This window comes from Rhodnius prolixus, unplaced genomic scaffold (assembly GCF_049639745.1).
Source record: "Rhodnius prolixus isolate KJV_2025 unplaced genomic scaffold, Rpr scaffold_2, whole genome shotgun sequence".
Lineage (NCBI taxonomy): Eukaryota > Metazoa > Arthropoda > Insecta > Hemiptera > Reduviidae > Rhodnius > Rhodnius prolixus.
This window is the reverse complement of record NW_027411592.1, coordinates 61,313,970-61,337,463: the sequence shown is the minus strand read 5'-3', so window position 1 is coordinate 61,337,463 and position 23,494 is coordinate 61,313,970. Positions and strand designations below refer to the sequence as shown.

At 36.5% G+C, this 23,494-nt stretch overlaps 2 protein-coding genes across 13 annotated transcripts in view; one reads left to right on the top strand and one right to left on the bottom strand.

Annotated features, from left to right (window-relative positions):
* LOC141450087 (uncharacterized) overlaps nt 1-23,494 on the bottom strand; it is a 73,135-nt gene that overhangs the window by 49,356 nt on the left and 285 nt on the right. For 2 of the 12 annotated variants that reach the window (XM_074120132.1, XM_074120139.1), the window contains exons 1-4: nt 23,187-23,404; nt 22,077-22,263; nt 17,237-18,030; nt 14,402-14,667 (exon numbers count right to left, since the gene is read on the bottom strand). The gene's annotated coding sequence lies outside the window, so the exon portion shown is untranslated. Of the gene's footprint in view, nt 1-5,735; nt 6,478-14,401; nt 14,668-17,236; nt 18,031-22,076; nt 22,264-22,728; nt 22,971-23,010; nt 23,101-23,186; nt 23,405-23,494 lie in introns of those variants that run through there. The other 10 variants (XM_074120135.1, XM_074120133.1, XM_074120134.1 and 7 more) reach the window with 10 other exon arrangements.
* Nucleotides 14,628-23,494, top strand: part of LOC141448503 (uncharacterized) — a 573,566-nt gene continuing 564,699 nt past the window's right edge. The window contains exons 1-3 of the mRNA XM_074116881.1: nt 14,628-14,637; nt 14,971-15,009; nt 18,172-18,275. Coding sequence (XP_073972982.1) covers nt 14,628-14,637; nt 14,971-15,009; nt 18,172-18,275 — 153 coding nt within the window. The remainder of the gene's footprint in view (nt 14,638-14,970; nt 15,010-18,171; nt 18,276-23,494) is intronic.

The window sequence follows — 23,494 nt, the reverse complement described above, 5'->3', positions numbered from 1 at the left end:
AAGTAGCTCTAAAAGATTAGAGTTGGCAAATAAGATACAAGACGAGCAAAGTTTTTTAAAGCTAAGTCCTTCTAAATGGAGAGATAGCAAAGTATAAAATAAAATCTAAGTGCTGCATGGAATTGGAATAACGAGCTGTGTGCCCAGAGTTTTTCATTTAATTGGCCACGCAGTTAGGCTAAGAGTTACTATGCAGCACACGGAGAGTGGAGGTGAGCAAGGAAGGAAGGAAGGTGTTTTTATCCGGTAACTTCCGGTAAAGTGAGGAGCTTATTCCTTCCGCTGGTGGCGCGTGTGTAAGGTGTTTGAAGTTGGGAGTGGGGGGAGAAACTTAGCTAATTTCTCAATGAAATAGACCAAAGCATTGATTAAACTTTCATTTCCGGTTTTAACAAAATACAACGTCGTGTTTACGTGAGATATGTTTTGCTGTTAAAAGATTCGAAAGGTGGAATGCATTTATTTATATTTAAAAAAAAAACAGGAAACAAGTAATAAATTATCGATAATAATAATTAAAAAAATTATCGATCTTTTTTCTTTAATTTTTAATTTGGGCCACTTAATCTGCAATTTTTCTTTCCCCCGCTCCGCTTCGCCCCGCCCACCGATCGAGATAAGAACAGGCAGATTTTGTAGGCGATTGATTAGATCATACATTTAACAGGAACAAAGATCAACTTTCATATTTATCTGTTCTGTTAGGACCAGGGGTCCCCCAAACTTTTTACACAGGGGGCCAGTTCACTCTGTCCCTCAGGCCGTTGGAGGGCCAGACTATTAAAAAAAAAACTATTTTAAATTAAAAAAGAACAAAACGGGAACAAATAGAATATTTAAAATAAAGAACAAGTTAAATTTAAATCACCAAACTGCCCAGTATTTCTGTGGGAACTATGGACCTGCAGAATTAATCCGTCAAGGCCGTGTGGGGCTATAAGGATGATTGTAGGCCTATTAACTGTGGCCACTGCAGGCTCAGAAAATACATGCATCGGATGGGCCTGGCAGGAAGATAGCCTCTGTTGGTTCTGTCAGGTGGTGGAGGAGGAGGAAACGGTCACTGCACTGTGTTGTGTCAGTGTGAGGGGCTGGTCTGGGCTAAGGAGGTTACTTCTCGGGGGAGGAAAAAACCAAGGCCTGAGGAGCTTTACCCGGGGAGTCGCTCTCCCAGAATTAAGAGTCTTGATTAAAAGGACAGGTCTGGAGGGGCGAGCTTTAAAGTGAAAGGGGGCCACAATAGATCCAAAGGGGTCGCAGTGGCGTAGGCCTTGAGGCCACCCTAGTCTAATCTAATCTAATCTAATGGGCCTGCTTTTTGGCTAATGAGATGGTCCAATGTCCCGGTTTAGTTATAGGGTTTTGCCTTTCTTCCTACTTCTGGCTGTTATTTTTCGGAGCCGGTGACGCGTGCATCCCGCGCGTCATCGGAAGTAGTAGTGTACATAAGAAACGCAGAGCGCTTTGCGGCACCGCTACATATACGAGGGTCGTTTGAAAAGTCCGTGCAAAGTCAGAGAGATAGCACCACTGGCGCGTATCGAGGTTATGTTTAGTTAGTAGCATCTCTTGGAAGAACACACACCAAGTTTCAGCCAGATCGGTCTATTTCTTTGTGTTTGGCATTCGTTTGAATCGAGGAAGTCGAGTGATTTTCAAAAAATGGAAGAAAAAGAATTTCGTGTGTTGATTAAACACTACTTTATGAAAGGCAAAACGCCTCAGGAGACTAAAGAGAAGCTTGATAAACATTATGGTGACTCTGCACCTTCGATTAGAACAGTTTATAAGTGGTTTCAAAATTTTCGGAGTGGCCTTATGGGCACAAGTGACGCTGAACGTTCTGGACGCCCTGTTGAGGTTACTACTCCAGAAATCATTGATAAAATCCATGATATGGTGATGGATGACAGAAGAGTGAAGGTGCGTGAGATTGCTAGTGCTGTGGGCATCTCGAATGAACGGGTACATAATATTTTGCATCAACATTTGGACATGACAAAGCTTTCCGCAAGATGGGTGCCGCGATTGCTCACGCTTGACCAAAAACGAAATCGTGTGAAGTGTTGCAAGGACGGTTTGCAGCTGTTCCAGAAGAATCCGCAGGACTTTTAAGCGTCGTTTCTTCACTGTGGATGAAACATGGATACATCACTACACTCCTGAGACCAAAGAACAATCTAAACAATGGGTTACCAAGGGGGAATCTGCGCCAAAAAAGGCGAAGACCGTTCCTTCGGCCGGAAAGATTATGGCGACTGTCTTTTGGGATTCGCAAGGAATAATCCTCATCGACTATCTGGAAAAAGGTAAAACTATTACAGGTGCATATTATTCATCGTTATTGGACCGTTTGAAAACCGAGCTGCAAGAAAAACGCCCACGATTGGCCCACAAAAAAAGTCCTTTTCCATCACGACAACGCACCAGCTCACACCTCAGCAGTTGTGGTCGCAAAATTAATGGAAATAAGGTTCCAACTCGTTTCACATCCCCCCCTATTCTCCAGACTTGGCTCCCTCGGACTACTATTTGTTCCCCAATATGAAGAAATGGCTGGCGGGAAAAAGATTTTATTCAAACGAGGAGGTGATTGCAGAAACGAATGGCTATTTTTCAGACTTGGACAAATCCTATTATTCGGAAGGGATCAACAAACTAGAGCAGCGTTGGACGAAGTGTATAAAGCCTAAAAGGAGACTATGTTGAAAAATAAAAAAGGTTTACCCCAAAAAATTAAGTAGTTTTTATTTTTGCACGGACTTTTCAAACGACCCTCGTATAGTGCACTTCTCACTGTCCACCTAGTGAAAGAGATGCCATTTCCGGAAGTGCGGCGGGGGCTGCATAAATGGCCTCCGGGGGCTGTAGTTTTGGGGGACTCCTGTGTTTAGGATATGAAGTACCTCGAGGAACGAATTTAGAAAAAAAAAAAAATAAATAAATATTTCTTTTTAATTTATTTTGTGTTTTACACCGGAAATAAACTTTTAAAGAGTGCCTCACGTAAACGAAATATTTTTTAAATTTGAATTATTTTTTTGTTAATTAAAAATAAATTTATATGTTTGGAATTACTATACAAAACTTTTAAACAACAAAATTTTAAACAAAACAAACAAACAACAAACAAACAAACAAACAAACTTTTTTGCAAAACTTTATTTGCTTTTCTGCTATCCTCAGGCGGGTAATTAAGCGAAATATATTTTAATTTTTATGCAAATTTTTAATTTAAAATAAATAATTTTTTATTGATGCCCAACTGACAGACAACCGGATATTCTAAATACTCAGACCAATCAATGGAAAAACCTCACTTTTTCCTCGAGAACCCCCCCCAAAAAAACTCAAACCAGGGAAAAGCCAGCACGAAAACAGAATATCTTCCCTTATTTATTAGTGAAAATTAGAAAAGACTAGACCTGGAAAAACTCCATTATAAACCGAGAGATTTTTTTTTTTTCTTTGACGGGAAATTTTCTAATAATTTTCTCACAGGAAGTAAAACATTTTTGAGAAAAACTATGAGAAAATTTGTGTTTATTTTATCCTGTATGGTTATTAAATATTACTAAAAAAATAAATTGTTCTTTTCCTTTACCCGGTGCTCCCCCCCGCCTAGTTGTTGTTGGGAACAAAAAATCTGGGGAGGGGGGAGGGGGGGAAATATGAGAAAACAATTTTTATTCTCTTTTTTCCCATCCCAGCTTCCTGTCAAGGGGCAGAATGCTGGGGAGAGTTTATCTCCTCTTTTGGTTGAACACGCCACCTTCTTTCTTGTAAATAGATAGCTCAGCAGTGATTGTATTGGTACGATTATAGAGTTGAGATTAATTCTAGTGATAAAATTTAACAAAAATAAGTTAATTTTTACATATTTTTTATGTATATACGAGTATTTATATACTTTTTAATCACTGAATTCGGAAAGCAAAAACAAATATATATATTTATATATATGAAGGTCTATTCCTCGCCAAAATAACAACTGATAAAGCAAAAAATTCAAACTAGGAGTCTATATTGTAGCTAGTTATCACATTTTTTTTGCTTTGATTAGAAAACCATATTTTGTGATATCCCCTCTCTTAGTCAGGGGAAGGATATGATCATCAGTGAATCGAGTATCCTGGTCAAGTAATAAATCACCAGGAAAACCTCCCACCTAATGTGGATGTTATAGGTTTTTTGGTGGGAGCAATGAACGTTTAGCGGGTGGTGGTGGGGGGCGTGTAACCTTCCTAGACCTTGTGGTGGCAAAAGATGCGGCCAGCGGGCATACAACAAGAGCTCTTATTACACTAGATTTGAATTCAAAATTCATTAGGGCTTGAGCCCTTGAGAATGGTAAACTCCCTGCTAAACTGATCCTCTGCTTTTCGAATTCTACGGGGGAAAACTTCCCTAGAAATGAGATGAGCTGGAAGCTGTGAAAAGTAGAGGCAACTAAAGAACACAACAGATCTAATATATAACAGGGTGTTCCATTTTAAGACGGCCTCAAATGCATTTCATGCTTAAATGGTTGATCTGAGCAAAAAATTGGTAGAGGAAAAATTTGTTGCCTGTCAGCTCTAGTTTCAGAATGTGGGACTTGATTTTTTTAGATTTCTGCCCGCATAAACGGCTGACCTGGGACCAAAAGTGAGGGTTCGCAGTTGACCCCCATTTTTCCTCTGGCTTGCAAGCCAGGTTAGCCAGGAGGTTATCAACTGCTCTCTCTGTATCTGAGGAGGCACCTTTGAAGGCACAGTACATGCTGCACAAGTTGAGTAAAGTGCATTATTTGATAAATTAAGGAATAAGTTTGATCCTTTACATGAAAGAAATTGATAACTTAAATATGTGGCAGGAAGTTTCCAATTTTTTTTTGGTAATTAAACGCAACTCTCCCAAAATTACCAAATAATTATTAAACCTTCTTGTTTGTAACAGATGTAAAAAAAAATTTTAGTCATTTTGTGTATGCTTGAGAACATCTAAAAAGCTCTTAACATTTGATTTTTCTAAGAAAAATCAATCGGAAAACGACTTATTTCCCGCTATTAAGAAAACTACAAGTTTTACTGCCTTGGCAATATTTTTAGTAGAAAAGGGATGAAAAAATACATAAAAATGACCTATCGTGTGCTCTTCTTTCTCTTTGATAACAAGTTAAAAAATTGAAATATGATTAATAAATAACCAGATTTTGAAATGGCCTAGCACCTTTAATTTTTTGAAGATGTCGAATTGCGGTTTCCCGGTTTCTTTCATAACTTTTTATGCTCTTTAAAACTGTGTATATGAAAATGGGGCTCAACTGCGAACCCGGGCAGGAATCTAAAATTAAGTCCCATATACTGAAACTAGAGGTTGCGGGCAACAAATTTTGCCTCTACCATTTTTTTGCTCAGATCAACCGTTTAAGCATGAAATACATTTGAGCCGTCTTAAAATGGAACACCCTGTATATGGTGGGGAAGGAACCATATTTTAGCCTACCAGCTGATTTGTGCAATTTTAAAAAGCGGTTGTCATGGTGACTGAAAGCGTCGTTTTCTTAAATAATTTACGTATTATTGAAACTGCCAAATTAAAATTTGGGATTTACAATTTATTGGTGTGTGTTTTGACTTTATTATGTGTTGTTATTTATTAAGTTAATGAAAGTAATAATTAATAAATTATAATAAAGTGAAATTCCATGCGTGTGCATATTTTAAAGCTCACAAAAAATTTGTTGGGCTCACCTTAAATTTTTGTTCAATTTTCTAAAAATTAAATTCAAATTTTTAGTTTCCCCCACCTCTTGATTACTTAATACTGAAATGGATTCATGATTTTTGTATTTATTTATTTATTTTATAATTTTCGTAATTATTTAGGAACTACGCGTAAGTTAATACAATGAAAGACTTATGGGTATTTTTTTTTTCAAAAATATAGAGGAACTGTTTTATACGTCATTTCCTCTTTTCTCGTTCACTTTATCCGAAAAGTTTTTTTTTTTTTTCCAGCTCCCCGTATTTTGTCCAGCTGAATCATTATATCCGTTCACCGTAAGCGGAAATCCTGAGCAAAAAAATAAATGAACCAATGAAAGCACCTTCCGAGAGCACTGAGGAAAGCAAAAAATTTCTACTTTTGCTTACTTAGCACCAGATTCAACGTAATACTACTACTACCTAGTCTGTCATCTAGCTGGCAGACTATAAACTCTCTGAAACTCTCTGACTGTCATGGGTATACTTTATGCTATTGATTAAAAACGTCCACCTTTTTGCCGGCTGACGGCACCACTACCGCCTCCTCCGCCGCCTCCAATCTGCTGCTGCCTTCCCCGCCCACCCTCCTAAGTCGGTTTTATACAATAGAAAAGTGGAAGTAGTGGGGGTGAGAGAGAGAGAGAGACAACTCTTATAACCTACCGTCGAAATAAAACCTAAACTGAAGAGGAATAGTAGGAGGAGTGGGGGTCGGAAGTGAGTTCCACCAAAGACAGTTACTGGGTTATATGAGTTCGTCGTTTTGTTTGGTAACCATGTTTTTCCGTTGCCTTTGGTTACCTCGGTGGGGGAAGGATTGGTAGTTCATTTTTTTCCAGGCAGAAGTAGGCGAAGAACAAAAAAAAAATTTTTTTTTCTTTTCACTAAATTAGGCTAATTCCCCCCTCTCCACACAATATCACATTTCCGTTAAATGCGATTTTTTTCCCGAACTTTATGCTCGTAGTTATTGCCAAAAAATATCTTATCAGAAGTGTAAAAATGATGCTGAAATCGGGCGAGGGCATCAAGTTCGTTTTTTTTTCGAAGTTTCGAACTCAAAAACCCAAAAAATATGTACTAATGAAAGCTCAGCTGAAAAAAAAAAAAACGGAAGTCAAATCTGAATGTGAAACGTCCTCCCACCCCCACCAAAAAATTAAACTTTTTCCAAATTGGGAAATTTTTTTTTACTGAAAAGAGAAAATTATGCAGGTTCAATGAAAAAAGAAAAAGGAAAAAGGGTCACAGGGAAGGGATTAGCTATGCGGTTAGCGGTATTGGATTCCCAAGCGGAGGTCCCGAGTTTTCGAATCCCAACTAATGTCCCTTAGATTTTCTCTTCTTCCTAGGGAGCTTCTTACCAGTTCCACTGGTGATGGTCATAGTGTTGTCTGCAACGAGAGAACACTGTCCGGAGGCCGGCAGTGCACTGAAAAAAAGCTTCCGGGGCGCCAATAACCTTAGATATTGACGCGCCTTAAATCATTAGAAAAAGGTCACGAATCAGGGGGGGTCTCTAAAATCTCACTACAGTTAATAATTTCCTCGCAGTTTCAAAACCAAAATGTAAAAAAAATAGAAAATATGTAAAAAAAATATATTTGGATACATAATATTTGAAAGAAGAATAAGAAAAATAACGTAAGACTAACATAAACTACATCTATTGTAGGACTGTGATGATTGGGTTATGGAATTCCATCGGAATTTAGGGATACGCCATTATAGGAGCGCGGAGCCTGGTCCTGGGTTAAATGTAATTTCTCTAAGAAAGCACCAAGGGGTAATCGAATGAAATGATTCCCTGGAGGAATGGTGGGAGTGACTGGAGGGGGGTCTTATACACGGTGGAGAATGATATATGGTTCTCCAGATATATATATATATATTGGAATCGATGGTCTCCTTTGAACACACTGACGTAAGAGAAGCAAGCGAGGGGAGGGGTATGAACATGCAGGTCTGTGCGGAGTATAAAGGGGCGGAGGAGATGTGTTTGGTGTGAGAAACACTTTTAGCACACTTGAAATATATTTTCTCACTAGAGTGTTATTTTCTCTTTTTTTTTCTCTCACCCTCATGAATGTTTATCATGTTTTTCTTACACTGGGAGAAGCACAAATCCTTGACGACACTCTTAACCGACTATCGCTTACTCCTCAATCTGACAAATAGCCTACAAATTTTTCGTGGATTGAAAGTGGGTGTATTTTTTTTTAACCTTTTCTCTAACCCGGGATTTTGGATCTATTTCCAGATGCATTACTATGCTACCGGGCGCGTGATCAGAAGCGGACTGTGGGAACATACAGCTGCTGAATAATAGGCGAGCTTGTCTGGCGAATAGATTGTAGTGGATGAAAGGGTATATTAGTTTTGGTTGTATTTTTAACACAGCTTCCAGTGTCGATGAGCTACACGTGGCACGCGGTAACTTAGCTGGCTGCCAAGATTTGGGAACGGGAAACCAGACAGTTAGGTGTGATAGCTCCGAAAAAAAAGATACCTTCTAGGGGAAGGATATTCCAGAATGATAGAACCGAAGTCTTCTAAGAAACAGGCTCAAATCAGCCCTTCATCATTCAAAAAACGACAGGGCAAAACGTGAGCAAAGCCTTCGGACCCTCCTCCCATTTCGAATCGTAGGCGCTAAAAACATTAGGAATCGTTTGCGAGCACAATATATGTATACTCGTGCTCCAAGAATATGAAACGCTACAAGATCCGCAGCTAGACCCATCGCAGCTAGGACACCCTCCAAATTGAGTACAATGTAAAGTAAATGCCAATTTTGTTCAGGCACACTTTACATCCAACTACCAAATTAGGTGCCGTGGACGGAGGCGACTAGCAAACATACTTTACTATAAATTTCTATTATTAACCATTAAATAAAATCCAAGGTCTAAACACAGGGAATCGAACCCACTAACCAACAATACATCTTAGCATTGCGGGTCTAGTCCCTTAACCGCCTATCATACTTTACTATAAATTTCTCATATTAACCATTAAATAAAATCCAAGGCCTTAGACCGGGAATCGAACCCACTAAACCAACAATACATCATAGCATTGCGGGTCTAGTCTCTTAACCGCCTAACATACTTTACTATTAAATTTCTCATATTAACCATTAAATAAAATCCAAGGCCTAGACCGGGGGAATCGAACCCACTAAACCAACAATACATCTTAGCATTGAGGGTCTAGTCTTTTAATCGCCTAACATACTTTAATATAAATTTCTCATATTAAACATTAAATGAAATCCAAGGTCTCCCAGGATTCGAATCAGGTATCAAAATAGAAAGCCAACCAAAAAGAAATCGTATCTAAAGACGCATTTCCTGTCGACGGATACCGGGACCAAAATGTTGGTATCCGAAGCGGAAGCAGAGAATACTAAGTTCGAGTTAGATGTAAACACACTGTTGGCTAACTTTTATTTTCGTGTTCATGAGCCCTCTCAAAACTTGTACTTCCGGCGATCCAGTACTTCACTTTCCAGGAGTTAGAAAAAGAAAATTATAAGTAGAAATAAGTAGAAAAAGTATTCTAACAACCATCCCATTAAAAAATACGACAGTTTGAGGCCAATAAGAATGGCAGATAAAAAGGTGGCGTTTCCGGCCTGAAAACTGTCCCCCACCCTAACCGCCACAGTCGGCACAGGAAGTGACTTGTACTATTCTTCATCTGGTATGTCTGAAACGGTAACGTAATGGATACTCACACGAAGTCCCACTTCTTATCAGTGTGCTAACACTTCTAGTGTTAGTGTACAGCTTTTTTGGGTTAGGTTGGCAAGAATGACACGCCATGATCAAGCAAACAGTTTAGGCTATCGAGCTATTTCCGCTATTTCAGAAACATCACGGAATATATACGTGTGTGTGAGTGGTTGACCTCAATATCAGTGCTGGTTGCTGGTTAGCACTTTTTATTTTTTAACCAAAACGGGGGGGTTATATCCAAACCTTTCTAAACCACGTGGATTTGCGTGTGATCATAAAGAAATATTTTAACCCCCCCCCCCCCAAATCTAGGACATCTAGAGGATGGGCAATGAAATAATATCCAGGAAGACGTTGATAAGAAAGCATTCTCATCCCCCCAAAAACTGGTGGGAAACAACCAAGCTCATCGCTGAGAGAGAGACATCGCGTTCGGATTTACTGCAATTCTGGAGAATTGGAAACCTATTTATTTAGCAGCGGGAGCGTAGTGTGGTTATCCAAGGCTGGATGTTGGCTGGAATGATGCTGTAATTTTGTATCAATAAAATCTTTCCCTAAGGTACTCCTCCATATCGGATTTACCTACCGTGGTCATAAAATACAGGTCATGAGAAGTTGTTAGAGGATGGGTACCTAGAATTAGAAACAGGACGGGGACCTACGCCCAACGGCACCGCAACCACAAGAGGCTTATGGTGCCAGCCCTCTTTTTGGATCTAGTAGATGAAACCTCCTCTACTAAAGAAGAGGTTGAGGACTTTCCCTACTAGTTCTTTATGCTCTACTATCTCCTTTGGTTTTAAGGTTCCAAAGGTTTATAGCGCAATCGCTCGATTGCAACACAGTCGAACAACAGGTGAGAGGCCTTTTCCTCCTCTTCCTGACACAATCTGCACAACGGTTTCGAGCTAATAAGCCTCCACCTTGTTCAAATGCTTCCTGAAGCTACCCCATGCCTCTGTGCGTAATCAGAATAATCTGATTTCTATCTAAACACAAGGGTTGCACAGCCAAGACATCAAACCACTTACCGTGATTGACACCCCCAGAACACATTAACCCAGTTATTCTCCAGCTCCCTCCAGAGATCCAATCCAATGAGAGCCGCACGAACCGTACACCTTGGTGATCCCCAGGACAGGCTCCCATCGATTCCAAGTATCTAAAAGTTGAACTTGCACAAGTTTCACTTCCTAGGAGCTACATACTTACAGCTAGCTCACTGTCCAGTGATGCGACAGTGTTCTCTGTAACGAGATAACACTGTGCAGAGGCTGGCAGTGCACTGAAAAAAAAGAAGCTACAAGCACTAATGGACCCCCAAGAAAGAAGTTCGTTTTTTGAAGCTTTTACACTAGTCACTTAAATGACGCTCTAATTTATATTATTGACCAATTTAGGGCTTCATTAGCGATTTATCAGTAATTGAATTAACATCCTTGACCACCAGACTTAGTATAAAAATGGAGCTATCCAAAAAATAAAAAATAAAGCTTAAAAAAAATTCCAATTTTAAACTTAGTTTTATATTAACTTAATTGTCAGTTATGTTATATTCACGAAAAACAAACATTACTCCTATTCAAAGAAAGTAATTTTTAGAGAGAATCTTTAAAAAGATAAATAATATCTAAGAACTAGATTCTAAGAATTAGTTAACCTAGTAATTTCTCAGACTGCGACACTATGCAATGCAAGTAATGGATGCTAGAGTTTTCCCATTTTGCCGCATGGCAGCAGCACTAACAAGACTAGTATGTGAGGGAATAGTTTTGGTTATATTTTGTTTATATCAATAAGGTTAATTATAAAAATTATAAAATACAAAAAAACATGTAAGCAATAAAATGTAAACAGATAATGGTTAATTTTTTCATTAAATAGTAAAAGATTCAAAACATTTTAATACTTAAATACCCAGCTTAAAAGAGAATCAAAAGAAGATTTAATTTTATATCTTCTGTGAGATAATTGGCCAGTTATTTAAATCTTTAATCCTTAAGACCTCCCGGATTAGAATGCTTGATTAAAGAAACTATTCAAATACATTATTTACTTTTTTCTGTTTTATTCTGATGTTAAGATTTACTTGGAATCCCCCATACTAGATTCAAAAGAACTGGACGCTTTTGATAGACAACTTAAAAACACTCTTTTAGAGTCTAAAATATGGTCCGCGAAACACTTTAAACATAATAATATATTTATCTGACATGCGGCCGCGTGTGCGGCGACGACGGCGCGGTGAATGGGGACGTCGAGCGAGCGTCCAGGAGTCAACACTAAAAGCAAATGATGATACGCGCGTGTAGCTTCGGAGCAATCTCATCAATCCCAGGAATACTACTCCATCTTGTTAAGAAAATGCAAGCTCAAAAAAAGCACATTAATATAACTGAAAAACATAATCAAAATGTTAATTGACCGTTTATTTGTAAAATCTAAAAGTAGTTTACTGTGATGCTGAACTTTGTGGTCCCTGCTGAACAACAAAAAATATTAAAATGGTCCCTGGTCATAAAAAAAAAGGTTGGGAACCACCACTGCTTTAGACTTAGACGATAGAGCTAAACTCTCTCCGAGACAACAAAAGACAAAAATTTTTGTTGTCAACAGTTATGATGATGTAGCATTAAATGTTACAATATCCTGAAGAAGGTAATTATATTTACCGAAACGTTGGTAATGAAGAAAAGAAATTTTGTTAGTGAATTTTTATTGACCGCACCTCAATATTACCCAAAATCAATCAATTAACAACCGGTCGAAAATCAAAACTTACAATTCACTAGCAATAAAATGTTACAAATCAAAAGAGAGCTTCAATTCCAATAACAAAATGAGTTACACAGTTCTAAACTCATTTCCTATAAAAAAAAAAAGATAAAAGAATTCTACAGGAAAATGACAGGTTGAACTGTATATCCTTGAAGACTTGATGCATCTTACATCTTGCTGAAACACAAGAACGGGAACACCAGAAAAAGCTGGGAAGTAATTTAGTATTTAAGTGTCTGGATAACGAATGGCACCACAAAAGCAAGACTTCTCTTGGATTACAATACTTCTTTTACCTAGTAGCGAATCATAATTAGGGTTGCTAACTGCCCTTTTTTTTTTTTGGAAAGGACAGTCCTTTTTTAACACCTGGTTGTCCTTGTCCTTTCTTAAATTAGGAAAGGAGACGCCTTTTGTCCTTTTTCCAGATATTATTCACACACAAATCTAATTTATTTTATTGTATTTTTGATTTAAGTTCTGACTTCTGAGACTTCTTCATTTGGCGTTTTGTTTTTCTGTTCTAACTGATCATGAATAGGTCAACAGGTTATTGGATGTATCGATGAACAAAATGCAAAAAATGTCACTAATAAATGGGTTGTTACGACAATAAGCAGGCTGAGAGCGAACCACGCTGTGTGTGTATCGTATCTTCACAGGATCAACAAAAAGGTCCTCCACTCCTCTTTGCGTAGATTGCAATGAGGAGGAGGATTTCAAATATGTAATAATGATATGTCCTCACGTTTTGTAGTAGAAGGGCAACGAATGTTTGACGATATATACAGGTATTTAGATGCACCATTTCGCTACGAAGACATTCGCTCTGCTTAAGTCTATAGCAGAGCTAGCAATGAAATATGAATGTATTTAAAAGTTATAGAATGAATGCAAGAAAATGATTAGAGAAGGATTACGGTGATTTTAATTTCTGTTAAGCTATAAGGATGGCAGGATATAGAGTACTGATCTATCCACTAGCTGTAAGTTTGTATGTAAATAGTTTGTATATACTAGAGGGATGAATGTGTGAAGCGAATGTATTTATAAGTAAGAATGGAGAGTGAGTGATATTCTAGTGATAAGCACCTAGAAGATGCTGGCTGTATGGTGAATTCCTTTCATAATGCCGACGCTGTTTTGAGGTCTACTTTTTTGCAATTAATCCCAGATTTCTGCATCAATTTTTAAAATAACCCCTATGCATTGTATACCTTTCGAAAGGTATACATTTGTATATAGATTGTATGTAGATGTTTTTCATGTGTAGTGCACGTTTTAAACATACGTAATATATTTGTGAAAAATTAAATCAAAGTTTTTGGAAATAATTAGAAACTTGCCATTTCTTATGTTTGGGCCACAAAGTGAAATACTTGATATTATTATTTTGGAATATAAATTTGCTTATTTAAAAGGAAATTTAACCTTTTTAATGAGCTTACTGAAATCGCTGAAGCTTTAATAGTTTGAGAAATATAGACAACTGTTTGCTAAAAAGTAGTAATACCTTGAAAAAAAACGTAAAATTAAAAATATCTATAAAACGAAGCCGAATCAAGCCATAGTTTATATAGACTTTTTTGTTGCAAATGATGCCCAGAATCGCCTCCCGAAGTAACGCGAAGTCTTATGCTGAACACCCTGTATATTCCTGGGCCCCAAAATCCTGTCGACGGCCCAGTATGTACCTATTTTTTTTGTTTAGGTATGTACCTTTCTTTGGAACTTTATAGAGTTATGGCAACCCTAATCATAATACTGGAATTTTTTTTTTAATTGGTCACCTAAGAAAGGTATGGTCGCCTAAGAAACTTACAAGATATAAAATGAAAAATGAAAAATACGTGCTTTGCCAAGAAAAAGCACTAAAATCATGGTTTTTCATTTTCCCTTAGATCTACATATTTTAAAAGATGGTTGCCCAATAAATGTTGTTTTTTGTTTTTTTTTGCAAGAAAAGTTTAAATAAGTTTTTCATACTCTCTTTTAAATCTTTAATCTTATTTTAAATCAGAGGATACTTACAGCTTTTTGTACCATTAATATTAACCATCTTTTAAATAAAAGTTAATTTCTTAAAATATTCATCTTAAAAAAAAAGAAGAAAAATTGTTAAAAACTTACCCAAAATGTTTTTCTGTTCCTAGTTTTACAAGAATTCACATATTGCTGGTTTTTAAGTGGACCAATGAACCAAACTGTTTTTTTTTTGCTTTTTTTTTGGAAAATGCTACTTTATTGACAATTTTCACAACACAATTTAATATAATTTTCACTGTAAATAATTTAAAAAAAGAAAATAATCAATGACGCCATTACAAATGAAATTGTTGAACAAGGGGATACACAAATGGCAAAGTGTGGATGACGTAACAAACGGCAGCTTTTACCTGAAAGTTAAATTATATTTAAATCAATTATAATAAAATATAATTTAAATTAATTTAAAATTAACTTTAAATTAATTTAAACAAATTATTAAAACGATAAATTTCGTTATCCATTTTATCTCATCTTCTCACAAAATTCTGTTTTGAACAAATCATCAAGAAAATTTATATCCATTCATTAAAATTACTATTTTACACAATAAATTTTAATTTAAAACAAAAAAAAACAGTAATTAATTTATAATTTTAACAATAAAAATTTATTAATAATCAGTGACGTCATAAAATCTCGTCTCCCATGAGATGTGCTGTGTGTGGACTCTTCACAACTTCTTATCTCACGTAAGTGGAATTTTAATTAAACTTTTATTGGGTTAAATTTAAGAAATCTAGGCTAATTTATTATAAAATCAATAAACTAGATTATATGGTGTAAAAGGATATAAAAATTCTTAAATTTCCTAACAGATTACTTTCAGAAAAAGTGATTGGAAATATGGGGTATTAGATTTCTTATTGTTCAATATGGCGAGTTGAAAAAAATCTCTTTACATTTTTAATAAAATCAACTTAGTAATAAGTTTAATTGTACAATTTAAGCTTGATAATGGTTTTTATTTTTAAGTAATTAATAAAATTTTAATGAATTTTATTAAAATTTAGGTATTTATTGTTCTTGATTCTGAAAATTTTCTCAAAGTGGGTGGACCACCTTCTGTTGCCATCTTTGAATGATGTAATGAACTTTTTACTTGGAATTTATTGGATCAAATCTTTGAAAATATTTAATGTCATATTTTTGAGGGGTTATTTTTTTGAGAAAAACACTTTTTAAAATGATTTTTTCTAGTAATTTTCATGGTTTGCTAAAATAGTGAAGTTACAAAATTAATTTTCTTTTAAGTTAATTAATTTTAATCCTCTTCATTGGCAAATATTTAGTGTTCCTACCAATTGTATGTACTTTGAACTGTTGACTGTTACAACTTTGTGCTACATTGCGAGAGTCTCTTTTCTTTGACCAAACTTATCTTATTTTAATTTCGTCAGCTCGTTTATTGCAATTCTTGAATATTGTTGGTTTAATAAGCAAAGATGCCACTTTGCAGATTTCTTTGAGAAAGTGCACATTATGAATTCTAGCTTAGGTGTTCCTACCTTTACCCGTAAAGTAATCTCAGTCGCTAAAAATTATTTCACTCCACATCTAAAACCTGATGAATGTATCTTAACAACACCAAAAGAATTAGGAAGAGAAATAAGAAGATTAAAAAATAGCAAAGCCCCCGGCATAGACGGAATAAATTCCAAAATTATGAAAAACATTTCCAAAAAGTGTCTAATCCACCTTACTAAAATAATTAATCACATTATTATGTTCGGCTACTTTCCTGATATATGGAAAATGGCAAAAATTATTGTCATTGCTAAACCTGGTAAAGACCCCTCTTTAACAAGCAGTTATCGGCCAATCTCCTTACTTCCTTGTCTTAGTAAGCTGACTGAGAAAATTATTTTGTTTACACGCCGCAGACCGGTTGTGAATAGATTTGTCCAAATTAACGGCGACTCCCTTCCGTGGAGCAAGGAAGTTAAATACCTCGGGTTGGTGTTACGACTCCAAATTAACTTTCACCAAACACATAAACTCAGTGTGCGATAAAGCGGTAGGAATTATGTGCAGTCTCTTTCCTCTTTTGAACCGCAACTCTAACTTAGATTTTCTTAATAAAAAACTTATCTACTATCTCTATATCCGCTCCGTACTACTATATGCAGCCCCTGTGTGGTCCAATACTTGTTGCACCAATTACGGGAAGTTACAAAGAGTCCAAAACAAATGCTTAAGGTTAGTTGGGTCATATCCCCGGTGGACACCCATAGATTACATGCATGCAGCACTTGATGTTGCCAGCGTGTCCACATTTATCTACAACGCTACGGAAAACTTTGTAACTTCCTGTACACATAGTCCCTACCCGCATATAAAAAGTATTATGGGCTATAACTTAAGTTCTCTTAATTATAGAAAATACAAACACAAAAGGCTAAAGCATATCTTGCTTTAATTAATCTTATGTAGTAAGGTTTTTTTTAAATTTTTGGCCTTAGCATTAAGTTGGACTTGTACCCAATGTAAATGTTAATATGTTGTGGAGAGGATATAGGCATGCAGCCTGAAACCTCCTTTTATATATATTTGTATAAAAAATTTTAAATTGTAAATAAACATTTTCAAATTCAAATTCAAAATTCTAGTAATTTTGCGTTATTTAATAATTTTTTTTTGTGCATATTAATCGCGAACGAATCTTATGAAATTGATGGTATATTTTCAGATTACCACTAAACGTGAATACATTTTTCTATCAAAATAATTCTTTAGATTCATTTTCTTTTTTATATAACTATGGTTTGACATCGTTATTGATTGGTCATTATTAAGAAATTAAAGCATTCTTTTAAGGTAACAACTTGAGCAGGTTAAAAAAAAAAAAAAACAATATGGGCAGCGCTGTGTAGTTATGTGGAAATAATTATAACTAAATTACTAAAAATCACAAGTTACCTGGTTTAAAGGAAAATCCTTTGAATTTTCTAACTTAAACACTTTTACACTAAACGTTTTTTTACAATTGATTTTTATTTCACTGAACACTATAAGAACACAATAAGTTATGACCCGGAAAACAGCAGCGTCTCAAGGTAAATAGATGTTAATCTTACCTGGCTTTTACCAGTTCACAAAAAATAATAAATTTTTCTCCTCGGCCAGACCAGGTGAGGATGGGAGGGATCCGTATGTGGGCACCAAAAATCACATTAATTTTCCCATAAGATACAACCATATATTGAAGGTAATAGATAACATATATAATACAAAATGTACACTAGTTTGTCACAAACTAGGAGATACAACATAAGAACCATACGCCGAGAGCACTAGTAGCGGAGTGCCTCACCTCGCTCTCAGCGGGTAGCATTCTTTAGATGAACTTTACCCTGTCAATGCTAAATATTTATTATTATTATTATTATTTTAGGCTATCCTGGTTACAAAGTAAAGTAAAGTAGTCGCCTACTTTTTCAGAATGTCGTGGACGGAGGCGACTAGCAAACCATACTTTACTGTGAATTACTTTTATTAACCATTAAATAAAATCCAAGACCTCTAGACCGGGGAATCGAGCCCAGTACCACAAAATGCATACTAGCTTTGCAGATCTCTCGCCCAACACAATAATTATATCTTCATATTTTTTAAAACGGGAAAATTTTCTTTGATACAGACCAATTTTTCTCCTTTTTCCATTTCTTTTTTCTTTTTGAGGGGTGTAGATATAATGAAAATTGGCCTTGGCTCTAAAACATATACAAAAAAAAAAAGATTGTAAAACATAGTTATCACATTTGAAACTTTAAAAGTTAAAATTTTGCATTTTTTTTTTTTTAATTCAGTCATCTAATCTTTCAATAATTTCTTCCTTTTCTTTTTTTTTGCAGATATTTTTATCCCGGTTCGGGAGTGTTTAAAAAAAAAAATCGGGAGTGATGTGTTTAGTGCCCTGGAAGCTGGAAAATGTAGCTCTTCAGAAACTCTCTTCAAGGTACAATGATTTCTAAATCAATTTTTTACTTTTTAATTATTTCCATGGCTTCTAAAATTCAATAACTATGCAATACAGGATTTCAAATTTTGTCAAGTAATAAAATACTACGAGTAATGTCAAACAAATACTACAAATAACACACAGCTACTACAAATATCATAACTTTTATCATAGTAGCATGCTTTTTTTATTAATCTTTATTTTTTATTGTTTTAATAACTACAAATACTCTTTTTTTCGGGAGTGTCCATGTTCGCGAGTGATTAGTGAGATCGGCCACATTTAATTTCCCAAATCTTGGCGTCAAGATTTTCAAATATCATAAGATAAGAAAAAAAAATAAATAAATAAATATATTATTGCAATTTCTCTTAGATTTTCTCTTCCTAGGAGCTTCTTACAGCTCACTATCGCCGGTGATGGACAGTGTTGTCTTGCAACGAGAGAACACTGTCCGGAAAACGGCTGTGCATTGAAAAAAGCTCCGGGCGCTAATAATCTCGGTTGTTGAGACGCGCCTTAAATGATGAATAAAAAATTTTATGGCAATTTCTCTTACATTTTCTCTTCCTAGGAGCTTCTTACAGCTCACTGTCCCCGGTGATGGGCAGTGTTGTCTTGTAACGAGAGAACACTGTCCGAAGGCCGGGGCTGTGCACTGAAAAAAAGCTCCGGGCGCTAATAACCTCGGTTGTTGACGCGCCTTAAATGATGAATAAAAAATATTATGGCAATTTCTCTTAGATTTTCTCTTCCTAGGAGCTTCTTACAGCTCACTATCGCCGGTGATGGACAGTGTTGTCTTGCAACGAGAGAACACTGTCCGGAAAACGGCTGTGCATTGAAAAAAGCTCCGGGCGCTAATAATCTCGGTTGTTGACGCGCCTTAAATGATGAATCAAAAATATTATGGCAATTTCTCTTACATTTTCGCTTCCTAGGAGCTTCTTACAGCTCACTGTCCCCGGTGATGGGCAGTGTTGTCTTGCAACGAGAGAACACTGTCCGGAAACCGGCTGTGCATTGAAAAAAGCTCCGGGCGCTAATAATCTCGGTTGTTGACGCGCCTTAAATGATGAATCAAAAATATTATGGCAATTTCTCTTACATTTTCTCTTCCTAGGAGCTTCTTACAGCTCACTGTCCCCGGTGATGGGCAGTGTTGTCTTGCAACGAGAGAACACTGTCCGGAAACCGGCTGTGCATTGAAAAAAGCTCCGGGCGCTAATAATCTCGGTTGTTGACGCGCCTTAAATGATGAATAAAAAATATTATGGCAATTTCTCTTACATTTTCTCTTCCTAGGAGCTTCTTACAGCTCACTGTCCCCGGTGATGGGCAGTGTTGTCTTGTAACGAGAGAACACTGTCCGAAGGCCGGGGCTGTGCACTGATAAAAGGCTCCGGGCGCTAATAACCTCGGTTGTTGACGCGCCTTAAATGATGAATAAAAAATATTATGGCAATTTCTCTTACATTTTCTCTTCCTAGGAGCTTCTTACAGCTCACTGTCCCCGGTGATGGGCAGTGTTGTCTTGTAACGAGAGAACACTGTCCGAAGGCCGGGGCTGTGCATTGAAAAAAGCTCCGGGCGCTAATAATCTCGGTTGTTGACGCGCCTTAAATGATGAATAAAAAATATTATGGCAATTTCTCTTACATTTTTTCTTCCTAGGAGCTTCTTACAGCTCACTGTCCCCGGTGATGGGCAGTGTTGTCTTGTAACGAGAGAACACAGTCCGAAAACCGGGGCTGTGCACTGAAAAAAAGCTCCGGGCGCTAATAACCTCGGTTGTTGACGCGCCTTAAATGATGAATAAAAAATATTATGGCAATTTCTCTTACATTTTCTCTTCCTAGGAGCTTCTTACAGCTCACTGTCCCCGGTGATGGGCAGTGTTGTCTTGTAACGAGAGAACACTGTCCGAAGGCCGGGGCTGTGCACTGAAAAAAAGCTCCGGGCGCTAATAACCTCGGTTGTTGACGCGCCTTAAATGATGAATAAAAAATATTATGGCAATTTCTCTTACATTTTCTCTTCCTAGGAGCTTCTTACAGCTCACTGTCCCCGGTGATGGGCAGTGTTGTCTTGTAACGAGAGAACACTGTCCGAAGGCCGGGGCTGTGCACTGAAAAAAAGCTCCGGGCGCTAATAACCTCAGCTGTTGATGCGCCTTAAATGATGAATAAAAAATATTATGGCAATTTCTCTTAGATTTTCTCTTCCTAGGAGCTTCTTACAGCTCACTATCGCCGGTGATGGACAGTGTTGTCTTGCAACGAGAGAACACTGTCCGGAAAACGGCTGTGCATTGAAAAAAGCTCCGGGCGCTAATAATCTCGGTTGTTGAGACGCGCCTTAAATGATGAATAAAAAATTTTATGGCAATTTCTCTTACATTTTCTCTTCCTAGGAGCTTCTTACAGCTCACTGTCCCCGGTGATGGGCAGTGCTGTCTTGTAACGAGAGAACACTGTCCGAAGGCCGGGGCTGTGCACTGAAAAAAAGCTCCGGGCGCTAATAACCTCAGCTGTTGATGCGCCTTAAATGATGAATAAAAAATATTATGGCAATTTCTCTTACATTTTCTCTTCCTAGGAGCTTCTTACAGCTCACTGTCCCCGGTGATGGGCAGTGTTGTCTTGTAACGAGAGAACACTGTCCGAAGGCCGGGGCTGTGCACTGAAAAAAAGCTCCGGGCGCTAATAACCTCAGCTGTTGATGCGCCTTAAATGATGAATAAAAAATATTATGGCAATTTCTCTTAGATTTTCTCTTCCTAGGAGCTTCTTACAGCTCACTATCGCCGGTGATGGACAGTGTTGTCTTGCAACGAGAGAACACTGTCCGGAAAACGGCTGTGCATTGAAAAAAGCTCCGGGCGCTAATAATCTCGGTTGTTGAGACGCGCCTTAAATGATGAATAAAAAATTTTATGGCAATTTCTCTTACATTTTCTCTTCCTAGGAGCTTCTTACAGCTCACTGTCCCCGGTGATGGGCAGTGTTGTCTTGTAACGAGAGAACACTGTCCGAAGGCCGGGGCTGTGCACTGAAAAAAAGCTCCGGGCGCTAATAACCTCAGCTGTTGATGTGCCAAAAAAAACAAAAAAATATATTATGGCTATTTAAATTTTATTTGATTGATTTACAAATTTTCTAAGATGCTTTTTTTTTTAACATCATTAATTTTTTTTGTTCTGTCGTAGCCATGCATCTTTATTGTATCCCTGATCTGTTTCCAAGAATTTCATCCTTTCATCAGAGGTAGAGGTAGTTTTGGTGTAGAGATTTCAGTCTATCCTTGATGAAAGGTGAAAGTCATGAAATCAATCTGGGCATTCAATCAATATGCAAGCTAGAATGGATAAAATCAATGTTATCCAGGCATGCAACGCTTATTATGCGTAACTCTAACTACGTTTTCAACAATTTTTTTTTGGGTTTAATTCTAACACGATTTAAAAACAAGAAAAATGGTTATTTTAGTGGTTGAGAGTATATTTGAAAAACCATTGCTGCCCTTAGAAAATCTGGTGTGGGTTCTCCAGAATATGTCCAATATTTCTTCTTAGCTTTGTGAGTCTTTTGGAACGCAAAAATTACCCCATAGGTCCTGTGAGTAGTTTAGGTTTGTTTTTTGGAGGGTGCAGGTCCAGTAGATCATTCGTTATTGTCAAAGAAATGTAGGATACCCCACACAGTGACCGCCAACAAGAACTCTTTAAGAAGTGGGTAAATACATTTATTCCTTTTTAATTTTTTGAAAGAAAATGCTTAAAATACGAAAATTACTAACCTTACCACTGAATTCCAAAAAAGAAGATTCTTCCTTAGTTTTTTTTTGTCATTTCAATTGTTCTTAAGTATTCTTGAAATTCGTTCACAGGTTTTCCATGGAAGCCTGCTGTATTCAAATCAATATTAAGGTGTATTCATTCTTATAATTGATTTCCTTCTTGTACTGAATACAAAGTCAAATTACCCTGTAATCAAAAATAAATTGTTAATCTAACACTTAAAATATTTTGAGGCAGACTAGAGCAGAATTGTTTAGGTTTTTTTTAAATCAGTAACTGTCTGAGGTTAGCCCTGCACAAAAAATTGCAGTAAGTTCAAAATTGTTATTACAATTAGAATGTCACAAAGGGTAGCAAGGGAAAGGTTCAATGTATGTTTAGGAATGTAATTCCTACACAGTTTCAGTAGAGCTGGAATTCCTACAAAGTTTCAGTAGAGCTGGAATTTCTACAAAGTTTCAGTAGAGCTGGAACAAAAGAGTTTGCTGAACAAAAACCAGTGGGTGTTGAAGTTAAATTTTCCTTGTAGACAATAGAAAATAAGACACAAGAATGGCAAACAAAGTATTTAAAAGAAGATCCTTAAATGTTTTTTTTTTAAAGTAGCGAGATCAGTTTTTTAAGTACTTCTTGGATCAAAAACATCCATACTTCCAGTTTCAATCACAAGATTCACATTTTACTCAAGTTTTCCATTTCCAATTTCTAATAAGCTTTTCTTTTTAGTGAAAATCATTTCTAGTTTTCTAGGGCAAACATCTTCCTCGAAAATTTTGAAAACTGTAATCTGTAAACTTTGAAAAACAATAGTAAGAAACGTGAATTTTTTTTTGTCCTCTTCTATAGATTAATTTTAGAGAGAATGTACAATACAAACAATCTTAACTTGGAACCAAAATGTTTTTATAGGTTATGATTGAAAGACCATTTTACCAGCACAACTGTTAGCGTTGCCCAAATCCTTGTAAATTGATACAAATTAACCTATAAACTGCCTCGTACGTTATTTTGTAGTCTAAATTACTATAAATAATATTTAGATAATCATAAATTTGGAACAAAACACACTATTTAAGCACTGTAATATAATAAAGACACAGTTAATATACTTTTGTTTTGTGGTTAAAACTTCCAACTTAGCTGCTATAAAGAAGTACATGTAGCAAGAAATAAAGTAAATGTGCTCTGTCCTCGCCAATCTAAAACAGCTTTAGAGTTCGCAGAATATTCAATTTGTAGGAAACCAAACTATAAGTACGCATATTACTTAACTTACTAGCCCCACTTCCAGCTAATCTAGGTTTGTTTAAAAGTAAACAAAACGCTATAAGTTTTGGAGGCAGGTTTTGTAAAGGTTAATAATAGTTTAGGCGCCCAAATTTATTTTTAATTTCATCTTTAAATGAAAATATTTTAG